Source organism: Typopeltis vanoorti, chromosome 4, assembly GCF_054136105.1.
Source record: "Typopeltis vanoorti isolate ZY-2024b chromosome 4, IOZ_Tvanoo_1.0, whole genome shotgun sequence".
Classification (NCBI taxonomy): Eukaryota; Metazoa; Arthropoda; class Arachnida; order Uropygi; family Thelyphonidae; genus Typopeltis; species Typopeltis vanoorti.
In genome coordinates, this window is record NC_143552.1 from 69,209,885 (window position 1) to 69,226,239 (window position 16,355).

Below are 16,355 nucleotides of genomic sequence, written 5' to 3' on the forward strand. Positions count from 1 at the left end.
ATATTGTTGCCATCTATGGTTAAGGCTGAGAACTTTTCAGACCCCCTCCTAAAATGGGGGAGGAGTACTGCTGATGATAGCAGATGAATTGCAGTCAAAAAGAATAAGAGACAGGCAGGAAGATGGCTGATCATTTCTAACAATCTTTTTGTGAGATTAAAGCCAGTAAGACAAAATATACAGTTGGTTTTTGCTTTAGGCCAGGGAGTTCCATGGATGAACTGCAAGACATGCATCACCAAATTAGTACAATGAGTACAGATTGAGTGATTATTATTGGGGACTTCAACTATGGAGATATAGACTGGAAGAAAGATCATATGGCAGGAAGGAAATAAAATTTATACACCTGCTAAGAAATAATTACTTAAGGCAGCATGTGATGGAGGGGACTAGGGTTACCAGAGTATTGGACCTGGTCATAGGATCAGAAGAGCTATCCATAACCAAGGTGACCATATTGCTTCCAATTGGTGAAAGTGACCATGCGGTCATGAGAGATTGTTAAACATGAGGAATATTCTATCAAGAGGCAGGTTATTATGACAAGCTTAGGAAGAAACTTAAATCTGTGTCATGACATAAAATACTGCAAGGTAAGAATGGTAGTAGTGAATGGGATATAATTAAGGGTCATCTAGAGGATGCGGTATCAAATTGTATACCTAGGGTAAGGAGGGTTAATCAGGTAGGAGTTAGATGGATGAGTAATATCATTAAGCATGAACTGCAGAAGAAGAAGAAAATGCTGTGGAGTGTATATAAAGAGAAAGGTAATAATAGAGTAACAGCTAAGTTGGATAAAGGAAATGGCTACAAGATGATTTTGCAAAGGCATTTGACAGAATACCACATGGAACTCTCTTATGCAAATTAAAACAAATTGGGATGGATATGACACTTGTTTTAGTGGATGAGAGGGTGGCTGCTGCACAGATATCAAAAAGTGGTATATGAAGGGGCAGAATCAAGAAGTAAACAGATTACTAGTGGTCCGCCATAAGGTTCAGTGATGGAACCACTACTGTTTCTTTTGTATATAAATGATATAGGAAACCTGAAAGGAAATATTCAGTTGCATGCTGTGTGAATTAGGTAGAGTAATAGTTAATCAAGGAATTGTGGAGAGCTTGCAGGATGATTTAAATAGGCTGTCAGTATTTTACATTTCTGCACATTAAACTGATAATGGGTATCAGTTTAATGTGCAGAAATGTAAAATTATGCATTTTGGGATAAATAGATTCGATTAAAAGCTGTCTACCCCATATGGAAATGTACTCCAGAAAATAGATGAAGCTAGAGATTTAGGGCTGGTGGTAGACAGAGAGTGAATTCTCTCATGCATGAATATTTATATTTATTTATAAAAAATTATAATGATGATACAGTACCATTTAATCTTAGTATTACCATGAATTCTTAATTTTGCTAAATTTGTGCCCTGTATATGTTAAAAATGATGTCATCATCTGAGGACATCATTTTTATGTGACCTCATAAGAGGCCCTTATGCATGAGAGGGTTAAAGTTTAGAGGGCATATTGCTAAGGTTGCTAAAGCAGCTCATAAGATTATTACTTGGCTATTGAAGAACACACTAACAAGTAGAGATAAGGAATTTGCTATTCCTCTTTTTAGCGCCTCGATATGTCCACATCTGGATTATGGAGTTCAGGTCAGGTCTCCTGGATTTCTTGGGGATGAGGAAGTGGTGGAGAAGTTCAGAGGTGAGTGAATAAATTGGTGAGTGTTCTGTGGAATGTTCCTTATGAGAACAGATTGAGCATGTGGACTGCAGAAGTTGGTTGATAGGCAAAAAAGAGGGGATATGATAGAAACGTTTATTTACCTCAAACAGCATAATTGAAATGAAAACCAATCAGCAGATCAGAGAAGAAATGCACTACCATATTCTGATAATGGCAAGAATCAAAGAAAAACATGTTGAAAGTTTATTTTTCACTAGGTTAGACTATGATAAATTTAGTTTAATCCTTTATCCCAGTGAGACCAAACAAAGTTTGCTCCTGAAAATATCTTCAGGACTGAATATAGTGTTGTACTATCTTACCTGGGTAAGTAGTACAACACCAGGCAACTCGTAGCAAAGGTAGAGCAAGCTACCAACACTCCTATCCCAGTATCTCCCATAATGCAAAACACATCTCCTTGTGGATATGTATACTGTTATGCATTAAGGGATTGGCCACTACCCAGACTAGTTTCGACCTTTATTGAAGTCTCATCAGTGGGAGCCAGGCCCAGAGTTGGAGATACCAGGCAGAAGAAGTAGCAAGGTCATCTTTACCTATAGGAGTTGCCAAAAGGTTTGCCACCTTTTTTTTATTAAATTACTCTGGATTTAGAGAAAGATGTTGAAAGTTTATTTTTCACTAGGTTAGACTATGATAAATTTAGTTTAATCCTTTATCCAAGTGAGAGCAAACAATGGGAGATACTGGGATAGGAGTGTTGGTAGCTTGCTCCACCTTTGCTACGAGTTGCTGGTGTTGTACTACTTACCCAGGTAAGATAGTACAACACTATATTCAGTCCTGAAGATATTTTCAGGCGCAAGCTTTGTTTGCTCTCACTGGGATAAAGGATTAAACTAAATTTATCATAGTCTAACCTAGTGAAAAATAAACTTTCAACATCTTTCTTTAAATCCAGAGTAATTTAATAAAAAAAGGTGGCAAACCTTTTGGCAACTGCTATAGGTAAAGATGACCTTGCTACTGCTTCTGCCTAGTATCTCCAACTCTGGGCCTGGCTCCCACTGAAGAGACCTCAATAAAGGTTGAAACTAGTCTGGGTAATGGCCAATCCCTTAATGCACAACAGTATACATATCCACAAGGAGATGTGTTTTGCATTATGGGAGATACTGGGATAGGAGTGTTGGTAGCGTGCTTCACCTTTGCTACGAGTTGCCTGGTGTTGTACTAGTTACCCAGGTAAGATAGTACAACACTATATTCAGTCCTGAAGATATTTTCAGGCACAAACTTTTTGCTCTCACTGGGATAAAGGATTAAACTAAATTTATCAAAGAAAAACAGTTGCAATGGTATAGGCATGAATAAATTCCTAAGCATGAATTCCTAAAATTCTCAAAAATGGAAGACTAGAAGGAAAGATATCACCAGGAAGACCAAGACAGAAATGGATAGTAAACATCAAAAGCATTAAATGTACTGCATGCTTACAGAAATTTAAATAACTTGGCTGCAGGTAGATTGGACTGGAAAGCTGTCATTCATGGTAGCCTCAATCTGCATAAAGCAGATGAGAAAGATACATTAAAAAAGCATCTTTTTTTTAATTGAAAATAAAATCCATAACCTCATAATAAAATATTTACTATTTCAATCAAAAGCAGCAGATTCTTTATCTTTCAACCTCATCTATTCCAAATTTACTATTTTCATGTATTCCATACTTTTCTCTGGCAGTATATAGCTTTTGTTCCTGGTAGTGCATAAAACATTTTGAAAACATTTGTGGTCTCTCGATATATATATATATATATATATATCGAGAGACCAGAAATGTTTTCAAAATGTTTTATATATATGAGTGCTCGTGTAGCCCACTGGAAGTGGCATGTGCCTTTCACGGTGCTAGATCGCCAAAAAGAGAGTACTGTAAGTTTGAGTCTAGTCACCGACCAGAGGAACTTTTACTAAGCCTTTTTTTTTCGACCAGTTCCCGGTCAGTTAATCTCTGGCATGGGCGAGTAGGTTTTTTCTCCCATAAATTCGGGTTTTTCATCCCATAAACTGAAGAAAACTGGCTGTAGAAACCATGCTGTTTTGAGACACTAAACATAGTTTTAGGATTAGGGACCACGAGATGATAGCACTTCAGTCATCTCTGTTCATCAGAAGCCATGTATAATTAGTAATAGCCTCTTGGGCCAGCTATCTCTGATTGGCTAGCAGTGAAGATTTAACTGCCCCTCAGTCTCCAAAAGTTAGATAGGGCTAAAACAGCCTCTTCTACTCCTTATATGGGAATAAAAGGCAATAGCTGTTATATATATATATATATATATATCGAGTTAGTTAAATTTTTGATAGCATCTTCATTCCATTTTGCTGACATTTTTGATAAGCAAATAATACAAAAACGATTTTTAAATGAATTAATATACATCTTTAATTATGCAAACCTCACATTATTGCAATAGCACTTGTGAATACAATGCTCATGTTACTCCATTTTCTGCACCCATCCATAACTGCCCTGATGAATTTTGCAACTTTTGTGAAATATGCACAAATCCCAACATTAACTCTTATGTTATGTGAGCTACATATAAACAGAATTACATATTCTGTTTATATGTAGTGTTCCCTAGTTTTACAACCGGCATTCCATATTTTTATGACTTGCTAACAATATCATAAAAATCAAAATATTGATTACAACCTGCCTTTCCCCCATCCTTCCAACACAAGGTCACATGCGTTGGAGAAGTCACACCAAAGCACTAAACATTACAGCAGTACAAGTCTAATAAACATCTGACTGAAGGGTACACTAGGGTGCGATGCTTTGGGTGCTATCAATGATACAAAACTTTATCCTGCCTGTCTCTTACACTAATTCCACACTACTAGTTAGAGTGGACTTCCTGAAATATGTCATGCAGTTTTGAAAGTTATAATATAAACAAGTACATCCTCAGTAAAATTTATTTTTTAATTTTAATTGAGTAAATAAAATAAAATAAACTTAAATAAATTGAGTAAATAAAATTTACTCAATTTATTTAAGTTGAATGGTGTTTGGCGATCTCCATGGTCTACTTCCTCAGGATGAAAAATTACATAAAGTATATTTAAAAGATGTTACATGTACAGAACAGAAACTACATTAAAAAACATGCGATATCCTCCAATACAACAGAATTAGACTTCCTATGTATGATGTCAGATAGTATCACTGTTCATCTGTTGACATCCTTTCACATCCCATCAGTGCAGTTAAATGTTAGGATTTTGGTGTGGGAGAGTATCAGAAATAGACTGAATATCTAGCAAAGAACTAGGAGTCAACCAAGGATATCAAGTAAAAGTGTGTGCTGGCAAGAAAAGAGGACTAGATTTTTTGCTTGTAGAATGATGGAGTGGAATGGGCTATCGATCAGTGTGAATGCTTGTGTCAATGTGTGACCTTTTAAGGAAGATAACATCCTTGAGGAGAATATTTGAATATTGTAAGAGTTATGTGAATGATTTATTTATTCATAAGGAGTTTCCTCCCTTTTCTCCTCCGTCCCTATTGGGACGAGTTGAGCCCCCCTCATGGGGGGTTAAGTATTTATGGCTGTAGATCCGTGTGTGTTCATGGGTCTAGTTTGCCTGCTTGCGGGATGAAAAAACCCCAGATAAACTGGGGGAAAAAACGCTGCTGTCCACGCCCAAGACCGGCTAACTAACTTGGCTATGGCTGAGGAAGATCCTTAAGCTCCTCACGTCAGCAACGGGAATCGAACCCAGGACACTCCTTTCCCAGGCATATGGTTACAAAGTGCAAAGCCACTAGGCTAACCGAGCAGACTATGTGAATGATAATACTTAGTGAATGTTCAGTTGGCCTCCCATGGCAAGTCTATGGACTTATGGAGATGCCTACATTGTCGCTGCCTTACTGAAGAGTCATAATATCTAGGTAATATGTTCAATCAAGAAATCCACTGCAGTCATTCAGTCACATGCTTCCCTCAACAGAAACCAGAGTCATCTTAAATGGCATATGAAAGTCGTTAATCAGATCTCTCAACATATTAAAATTCAACTTTAGCAATTGGCTCCAAACTATCCAAAGAGACAACTAAGTACCAAGAATAACTGTGCTTCATTTGGATTGATTATCTTGATTTAGAGTTCTAATTTATAGTTCATTCTTAAATCTACCACCTTGAAGAAGCCACCAATTCTTACTGCACGCAATTAATTGGCAAAATATACATGTGCATAATATGCCAATTAATTGCAAAACAAGAAAACCAGCAGAAGAAAACACACAACTTACAGCTAGTGCACAATGCAGATAGGATTAACCATTATCATAAGCAACATCAGGTTTCTAATAAGCCAAGTTCATGGTTGTGACAGGTCATGGAACTTAACATAAAGGGGAAGATGAGATGAATGTTAACTGCTTTTATATTGTAATCATTTTTGACTATGATATCCCTATTCAAGCTCATAAATTCTGTCACTTTATATGATATTTGCTCCATCTTTAGGAGTGTTAACAATGCCTACTTTTTTGGGCTAGGTGGTACCTGTTGTAATGCTACACTAGATATCTACCCATTTTATTTATTTTAATATACAGCATATAGTACCAGAAATGGAGATTACGTATCAAAAAAAAAAAAAGGAAGGTCTTTATTGCAGCAAACCTGGTCAGCCTGGTTAGCTAAGTTGTTAATGTATCCATCCTTCAACTGGGCATGGATGTATATAACTATCTTTAGGTGGGAGATGAATATCAATGCTCAGTTTGAGACTACCAGACTATTTTATTTTTCTGTTTTTTGGAGATCTAAGGTGACTTGAACCAGGCAAAAAATGAATAAATATTATAGATTGCAAAAATTAACAAAAATCTAGAAGAAAACACTTAGCCATCCTACAGTACTAATATACTATAAGTTTACAACCAATCATGGGTGGGAGTCATATAAAAAACCAAACATCTCATATAATAGTTAAATTCATAAGTTACATAAAGCTTTGGAAATGATTCATTGGGAACAATGAATACATACATATATACGTGTGTGTATATATATATATATATATCATCATCATCATCAAATTCCTGCCATGTACCCTCAAGGGGTGTACAGGATATGATAGCACTACATGAAAAAAATTACATCATTATTAATTTCCTATCTACAATTTTAATCCAAATCAGTCTGTTACTTGTCAAGACTTCAACATTATCAGATCTTATATTTCTATCGTCTAAGGCACTTTGTACCGTATCAATCCACCTATATCTTGGTCTTCCTCTGGGTCATTTTGCTGCCAACATGTTTTGCTAATCTTTCCTCGCCCATTCTGTTTAAGTGACCATACCACCTGAGATTAGCTCTGCTAACGCATTCCTGGATGCTGACAATGTCAAGTTTTTTCCTAATATCCTCATTTTTAATATGATATTGCCATTGATGCCAATTGTTCATGCCTATAATCTTTCTCAGGACTCTCATATCTGTGGTCTCTAGTCTTTGGTCAATTGTTTTACTTCTGACCCAGCTCTCAGATCCATAAGTTAAAACTGGTTCAAACACTGTCTTGTATACAGCTAATTTAGTGTTCCGACTAATTTCTCTCTTATTCCATATGAATTTATTCAATTGACTTCCCACCATACCAGCTTTGCTGATTCTGTTGTCAATATCTATATTTAATTTAGCATCTTCACTAAAAATTATGCCTAAGTAGTTGAAATGTTTTACTTGTTCCACAGGTTCTCTGTTCACAACACAGCTGACATTTTCAACGACTCTGCCTATTTTCATTGTCTTTGTCTTTTTATTGCTGACCTTCATACCATATATATTACAAAAGCTATTCAATTTAGTCAGAGAATCTTGCAGACTTGTAGCGGATTTATTTAGAAGTATAACATCATCTGCATAAAGCAAAGAGCTGACATTAACATCTCCAATTTTGATATCATGTTTAATACCACTTTCCTTCATAATGTGATCCATATAGATAATGAATAACAGAGAGGATAATGTACATCCTTGTCTCACACCAGATTTAACATTAAACCATCTTCCTGTACTTCCTTCAATTCTAACTGCTGACTTACAACTCAAATAAAGACTAAGTATTGCTTGATATAATGCCCCATTGACACCATATAACTGCAGCGTATTGAATAGCTTTTCTCTTGGCACACCTTGTCATATGCCTTTTCCAAATCGACAAAACTTAAATACAGATCTTTGTTATATTCCCATGCTTTCTCGACTATTTGTCGTAAAGTGAAGATCTGATCCTGACAGCCTCTGTTTGGCCTGAATCCAGCTTGTTCTTCTCCAAGCTTTTCTTCCATAATTCTTCTCAACCGTTTCTCAAGTATACTTGCATAGATCTTACCAGGAACACTCAGTAGGGAAATACCTCTGTAATTCTCACATTCAGTTTTATTTCCCTTTTTATATATGGGTACTATGAGAGCTCTACTCCAATCATCAGGAATGCATCCCTCTGTCCAGGCTTTCTGAACTATGCAATGCAGCCACTGCAAGACTCTTATACAACCATACTTCAGCATTTCTGGTCTAATATCATCTACTCCAGCTGCCTTTCCACATTTCAGACTTTTGTTGGCTTTTTCTACTTCAAGCATGGATATGTATTCCTGACTGCATGCCTGGTAAGTGTCTTTTATCACTGTGCTATCATCACTGCTTGATTCATTTAGCAGTTTTTCAAAGTAATTACTCCATACTTCAAGGATATCTTTTTCTCCCGTTTTCATATCACCTTTATTATCTCTAACTCCTTTTACAGCACTCTTTCCTCCATTCCTAAGCTTCTTCAGCAACCTCCAGAATATTTTGCCACCTTCTTGATATTTATTTTCTATATTCTTGCCAAAGTCCTCCCATGACTTTTGTTTAGCTAGTTTTACACAGTGTTTAGCATTCTTGCATTTGTCTATATTCTCTAAGAGCACAACTGACTTATTTGACAGGAACTTTTGATATGCTTTCTTCTTTTCCTTCACTGCCTCTTTAACTTCCTGTGTCCACCAGGGAGTTCTGATTTTTTTTATCCTTACATATAACCTCACCACATGCCTATCTGGCAGAATCGATCAATGTTTACTTCAGAGTTTGCCACTGGATCTCCAAGGTTTCATTCCTGTTCTCAAACTCTTTCATTTTTTCTTCAATAATCTTTGTGTATTTTAGTCTACAGTTCACATCTGAGAGCTGCTCAACTTTGATTCGCTTTAAAACTTTCTTACATGTTATTCTTTTCAATATGAAATTCAATTTTATCTTGCTCAAGACTAAATAGTGATCACTTCCAATTTCAAATCCTCTGTACACTCTGGTGTCCTGCCCCATGGAGAAAACATCACTATCAACAATAACATAGTCAATGAGACTTTTCTTATTCCTAGCCTCTTCTCTCATGTGAATTTGTGCACATTTTTATGTTGGAATATGGTATTAGTAATAACCAGTCCATGTCCTGAGCAGAAATCCAACAGATATTTGCCATTATTATTAGCTTTGCTCTTTTCTCCAAATTTTCCCAAAATATTTTTGTATGTCTCACAATCATTTGCTACTCTGCTATTTTGTTCTCCATCAAGGACCAACTTTTCATTTTTCATTGTGTCAATTGCTTTTTCTAAAGCCTCAAAAAATTCCTCCACTTCTACCTTAGTAGAACCTTCTGTGGGACCATAGGCACAAATAAGTCTCATTGTCCAGTTCCCCATTCTCATATTTGCCCACATTACTCTACTTGAGACTGACTACCATTCAAGAAGATTAACCTTGTATTTTGTGTTGAATACTATGGCTACTCCTTCTTTTCCTTGATTGTCATTGCCTGAATATAACATTTTGTATTTATTGCTCAGAAAGATCTCACCAGTTTTTGTCTTTTTTTGTTTCAGTCACCTCTATTATGTCTATCTGGTACTTATCTAATTCCTCAGCTAGATCCATTTCTTTGCCATTCAGGCTTCTTACGTTGATAGGACTGATCTTTAACTCTGGTGATGTTGAGTTGGGGTTTGTTTTCAGATTTGTTCCAGTAGCTGACTTTTCGCTGTTCGCCCTGGTTCCCTGGCGAAAACAACGGGGGCCTTGTTTAACCGGGCGACGCCCCAGCCGGCACGAAATTTTGTCATGTTGTACCATCATTTTTTATTTTGGTTTAACCAATAAGAATACAATTTGGTCGACTAAATCCCAAATTGCCAGCCCATCCTCGTTCGTTCAGTATCCAAGTAGATACCCAACAGGGTGCACCATGAGAATGTCAAGTTCTTTCCTAGTATCCTTTTTAATAGGGTATTATTTCTGGGAAAATTCCCATGTTACTCCTCTAAAAAATAAACTATTATTTTAATGGCTAATATAGCCTACTTTCATTTAGGAGTGCCCTTTTTTTTTTACAACGTCATTGGCTCTTTACCCGAAATTCTAGAGCATTACTGAAGTGTTATAAAACTAATATATGAAGAATAAAATAGGAGAAATTTTGGATATACCTTTTTGGATGTTGTTTCTGTCTCTCTATTCAGGCAATGTGCCTTCATATGCCTGTTAAGCTGTTAAAGGAAGGGGTTTTCTTTGGGGAAGTGGGGATAAAGCAATGTGGGGAATTATTTAAAAAAGTTTTGGGGGGGGGGGGTGAGAGAAGGATCTGAAGATAGAAATTATTTTTTGGGGGAAGAGGAGGGGATTTAAGGGAAAAAGTCACTGGTGGGAGTGACAGGGTGTGAGCGTTGTCAAAATGGCCCACACTCTTTGACGTGAATATAACATTTTGTATTTATTGCTCAGAAAGATCTCACAAGTTTTTGCCTTTTATGTTTCAGTCACACCTATTATATCAATCTGGTACTTATCCAATTCCTTTGTTAGCTCCATTTCTTTGCCATTCAGGCTTCTTAAGTTGACAGTACCGATCTTGAACTCTGGTGACATTGAGTTGGGGTGTGTTTTAGGGTTTGTTCCAGTAGCTGACTTTTTGCTGTTTGCCCTGGTTCCCTGGCAAAAACAATGGAGAGGGCCTTGTTTAACTGGGCGATGCCCTAGTCGACATGAAATCCTGTCATGTTGTACCATCATTTAATATTGTGGTTTTAAGCCAATAAAAATACAATTTGGTTGGCTAAATCCCAAATTGCCAGCCCATCCTCATCCATTCAGATACCTAACAGGGTGCACCAAGAGAAGTTGAGGATTGGACATTAGTCAGAAGCTCTGGTCAGTTCTCCACATTCCTTTAAAGGTTATGTGAAGGTCTCCTCTCAGTTATACAGCTTTGACCCTTAAGCACCTTGTGTGTATATATATATATTAAAAAGTTTAACACACACACACACACTCTCATATATATCAGGGACAAATATTCCGGGTATGCTAGGTGTGTGGTGCTCATCCACCGAATAGCAATATCACCGATATTATATTTTTGCATTTTTAGAGTCCCCTAATTGTTTCCAGACTTTGCATGATTCCTGAAAGTAAACACAATGTATTAATGCTTCATGAAGAGGACGCTTTTCGACACGTAAACATTGCATCATATTCGCATTAATAGCCCAGGTGTGCAATCAAAATACCTACACCTTTCAGCCCTTTGAAAAGATGTACAGATGGTGCAGCGAATCAAATTCTTTGTGTTCTAGTATTTTAAACCATTCAGAAGGTGAGGCAGGGTGAGCTCTGAGACCATAGCACCTACAGGCTGTGATTGGTTATTGTGTCAACCAATCCAATTGAATGTTGTCATTTGTCATGAATTGCTGTTTTTGCTGCTTTCTGAGTTTCATCTGTTTGGTGTGCGTGAAGTGTGAACTGACATGGTTGGCAAGTTTTTATGTATAATATAGATGAGTTTTTAATATATAAATATCAATAAAATTATAACTTTTTTCCCGCCTATATTTACGATGGAAAATAGTATTGTAATCGAAGGAGGTAAGCTTCATCCTTCTCTTCCAAATCTAACACCTGTCAGTAATTAAAATATACCAACCAAATATAGCATTCTTCTTCCTCTTGTGCCTTATCCCATCTATTTGGGATTAGCCTTTTTTTATATGATGGAACTTCACACGTGCGATCCCAACCGACCTGTTGAAGAGCCTGATGTTGGGCAACCAAATAAAAGATTCTCCTTCATTATTGTTTTCTAATATATCTGAAAACAAACATATTGTCCCTCACTCTATGCATATTTGGATACAATTAATTGATAAATTAAAGTATTCAAATAACTGCAGTAGACCAATTCATTCTTAACTATACATTCTTAAAACTTTCATACTTGGATCAAAATGCAATCACAAAGTCAAACTGACGTGAATTTTGATGACATGGGTCACATAAGCCAAGACAGCACGCCCAACTGAAATGGGAGTGCAGTGCCACTGATATATATACACATATATATACACACACACATATATACAAGGATGGTCTGAAAAGTTCTCGCCTCGCCATAGATGGCAACGCTATCTGCAAGATTTTTTTTTTCTAAGTTGGTACATCTGTCATAAGCATTCATGTGAAATTGCAAGTCATTCTATCAAATACTTTGTTTTATACAGCTGTCTGAAGCAAAAGTAGTGTCTGTATCCCTTGAAATGGATAAAATTCAGTATCATGCGGTTATAAAATTCTTTGTAAAAGAAGGTTTAATGCCAAAAGAAATTCATTCGAAGTTCATAAAAGTTTATGGGCACTCGACAATTAAGAAATGGGCTGCCAAGTTTAATTGTGGCCGTACTAGCCTTGAAGATGATCCACGTGAAGGATGTCCAAAAAGTGTAACACCACCAGAAATTATTGATCAAGTGCAAGATATGGTATTGGATTTCATCCCTGAGGAAACAGGTCATAGTCTAGAACTAGTTTCTGCAAATAAATTCACTTTGTTCCACAGATTATGGATAATTATTAGTGATTGCATATTTGTGAAGGTATGTGATAATAAAATTTTCTTACCATTTTCATCTACAATTTCACTTTTTTTGGCATACCAATGAAAACACTGTTCCAAAATTGCTCTGTAAATAATAAGATATAATAGATATTTAAAGTAAATGTTATATTATAATAATGTGAGAAAAAAAAATCATAATAATTCATTTCATTGCACAGTGCATTCAAAAAAAGACAGTTCATGGAAGAAACTGGTAGAGATGGCATTAAATTACAGATGTTTAATGCGATGTCAGTTATGTTCCTCATACAAGTGCAAGCAAAGAAATTATGTTACAGAATATTTAACATATCTGTTCATATGAAATCAAACACATGGTGATTTTGAATCTAGTTCCACGAGTATGTGAGGATAATATGAATACACAGCATTGTTATTTATTAAATATAAAAGCCTAAAGGCCTTTATGTTTTTATCAAACAACTTTACTCAAAATAAATAAATAAATATTCATCCATTTATATACCAAATTTGAAATATGAAACTTTTGAGGTTCATGAAAAAAAAAAGTAACTGATACTATAGCTTACAAAAGTACATGATCTTTACAACATGCCCTGGTATTACACTACCAGAAAAATTAACAGTTTAACACATGAAGAACAAAAAAAAAAATGTATTGCTCAAATGTGGATTTTGAGTATTTAGGGAACCTTCACAGCTGAGTCAGCAATGACAATGGCCTTTGGTTGAAAAGACATGGATTCAAATCACAACTAGGACATAAAATCCTTATGAAGAATCCTTCGTAAGGATTTTTCAAGTGAAGGACACTTAGAGAACAAAGTAATCAGATACACATAACTGAAAGACAGACAATGTAGATAAGATTAACTGTCCTATCGGACAGCGATCAGGTTTCTAAGGAGACACATTCTCAGCTGTGACAGGCCACTGAGTCTAATCCATAAAGAGAAAGATGAGGCAAACAGAAATCCTTAATATTTTCCCTTAAAACGAATGCTGTTTTTAATGCAAGATCTAAAGCAGCCTGTAAAGTTTCCATGTTGACCAGAAATATACTTAGCAAGGCAGTATGTAGAAGAATCAATACAATCAATCAACCACTGGACAAAAAAGAAATAATATTTTTTTTTATTGTGCACTTCAAGGAGATCATAAATACAGACAGCTCCAGCATGATATATACATCATAACTTGTCAGTTATGGATATATCCCATGACTGCACTTGATCTAATAATTTATTTAGCTGATTTAATAGGCTTTGTTGAGTTTCTACTGAATACAGTATATTGGATCTATCTGAAGAAGAAAATTAGGTTTATGGTTATACTTTTAAGTGTTCATGAGAACTGTGGCATTACTTTTATCAGACTTAATAATACTGCTGTCATGATGTAAAGGAAGAGAGTAGTGCTTGCAGTTCGTTCTGAAATGGAAATATTATATACAATGAAGATTGATTTATATAAAATTTGAGCAATTTCAAACCTATTAATTATGATAAATATGAAGAAGCTATTAGAGAATTATGCACAGATGATGCCAATAAGTTAAGATTCCACCTATACTCTAGAGATATAACACAAAGCCAATTTGTGGAACATTCCAATATTTGTTAATAGTCAGACCAGTTGTCAGAGATAACAAGGGAGCAAAATATATAACTTATATGCAATAGATTCTGGTTAACTGGGGCAGACATTTTATCGAAACAAGTTTTAAGAATAAAAACAAAATGAGAATATAACTCTGGCCTGATCGGCCGAGCAGTTAGCGTATCCACTCTCCAGCCAAAAGGCAGCATGTTCGAATCCTGCTGTGGGCATGGATGTTTGTGATTGTCTGTGAAAATACTAGTGGTGGTGAGCGATAGATGGCATTGGAGTAGATGATGGTAGTTATGGTTTGTTGTAGTTGATGGATTGAGTGGCGGAGACAGAGAGCTGTAGAGTAGGTGCCGTCCCTCGATGAGTCTTTGGACTCCCTGGAGAGATCACGTAATATTAATAATAATAATAATAATAGTAATAATAATAATAATAATAATAATAGTAATAATAATAATAATAATAACAAGAATTTGCTTTATTTGGGACACAGTGGTATTTAACTGGACCAGCCAGTGACCTCTACTACATGGAGTGTTTGATAAATTATGCAATCTTGCTTCAAAAATTTAGTTCCGATGATATCTGCAGTGCTAACTAAACAGGGCTATTTTATAGTGCTACATCAAATGGTTCCCTTTCTTATAAACACACTGCACTATTTGGATCAATTAAAGCAATGGATGGAGTAAGAGTGTTATGCTTTTCAAATAAGCCAGGAATTGGTGAATAAAGGATGCTAGTTATGGGGGAAAGGGACCAGTCTTGATGCTTTAAAGAGATTACAATAGAGAGTTTACCAGTTCAGTACAATGCAAACAAAAATGCATGGATGACATCTGAATTTCTCAAGAACTGACTTATGAGTTGGGAATTACAATGCATATCAAGAAAAGTTTTACTAGTTCTTGACAAATGCTAAGGAGGTCAGTGCAAAAGTCAATATTTTACATTTATGGTTTTAAGCATTCAGTCATGGATATGCAAATATGGCCGACAGTGAAAAAGACAGCCCATTAGACGTGAAACACATCAGAAACTTTGAAGAGTTTGCATCCATTGATGGTAGTCTTCAATATTACATTATAAAGAAAATTAAGATTTTCAGGAGGAAATTATGAAGGAAATTGAAGCAAAACATCAGAGGACACAAGAAAATGATAAGGATGATACTCCCAAGTTTAAATGAGTGACTACCCAGAACCCTAAAAAATGTATTGCCGGATTACAACTAGTTCATATAGGAAAGCAGTACAATATTTGCACACGAGATACCTGTGCTGATTTAGTTTAGTTGCAGTAGATTAATTCGTACAATGCCATTAACTGCTAAGAACTGAATACATGATTAATACGTACTGTATATAAATGAAAATATTTTTTATGGCAAATATTTATTTATCTGCGCGGTTAGCCTAGTGGCTATGCGCTTCGCAACCATATGCCTGGGGAAGGAGTGTCCTAGGTTCGATTCCCGTCGGTGACGTGAGGAGCTGAAGGATCTTCCTCAGCCATAGCCAAGTTAGCCAGTCTTGGGCGTGGACAGCAGGGTTTTTTCCCAAGTTTATTCTGGGGTTTTTCATCCCGCAAAGCAGGCAAACTGGCCTTGAGAACTCAACACTACAGGCCATAGGATACACCGGGGCATAAGGCTGACCACCTTATCCTGTAAATGGAGTGAGGTCCGATGATCAATGGATCCTCGACACCGCAAGGTAAAAGAGGGTATAAGGAAGATGGGATGAGATGAGATATTTACTTTAATTAAAGCTGACTGTTTAAATTCCTCTATAAGGCAGAAAATTTGCTATGTAATAAACAAAAAACTTGTCTAAACTTGTATTTTGTCCTATGTACATACACTTGTAAACTCTTGACATGTAACTTTGTTTAACCTGGGGTAAATTATGCTGTTCATGATAAGGCCTAATTAATTGGAATCCAATGCATTACAAACAGTCTTGCTGAACAGAATTTTTAAAAATTTAAAATACTGAATGTACACAAAAAATGTCCATGTAGTTTAATTTTAGCATT

The 16,355-nt window shown here is 36.0% G+C and overlaps 1 protein-coding gene across 4 annotated transcripts in view; it reads right to left on the reverse strand.

Moving 5' to 3' along the window:
• LOC150107391 (sister chromatid cohesion protein DCC1) overlaps positions 1 to 16,355 on the reverse strand; it is a 280,847-nt gene that overhangs the window by 133,214 nt on the left and 131,278 nt on the right. For all 4 annotated transcript variants that reach the window (XM_090391252.1, XM_090391253.1, XM_090391251.1 and 1 more), the window contains exon 7: positions 12,749 to 12,810. In XM_090391252.1, the coding sequence (XP_090247378.1) occupies positions 12,749 to 12,810 (62 nt within the window). The remainder of the gene's footprint in view (positions 1 to 12,748; positions 12,811 to 16,355) is intronic.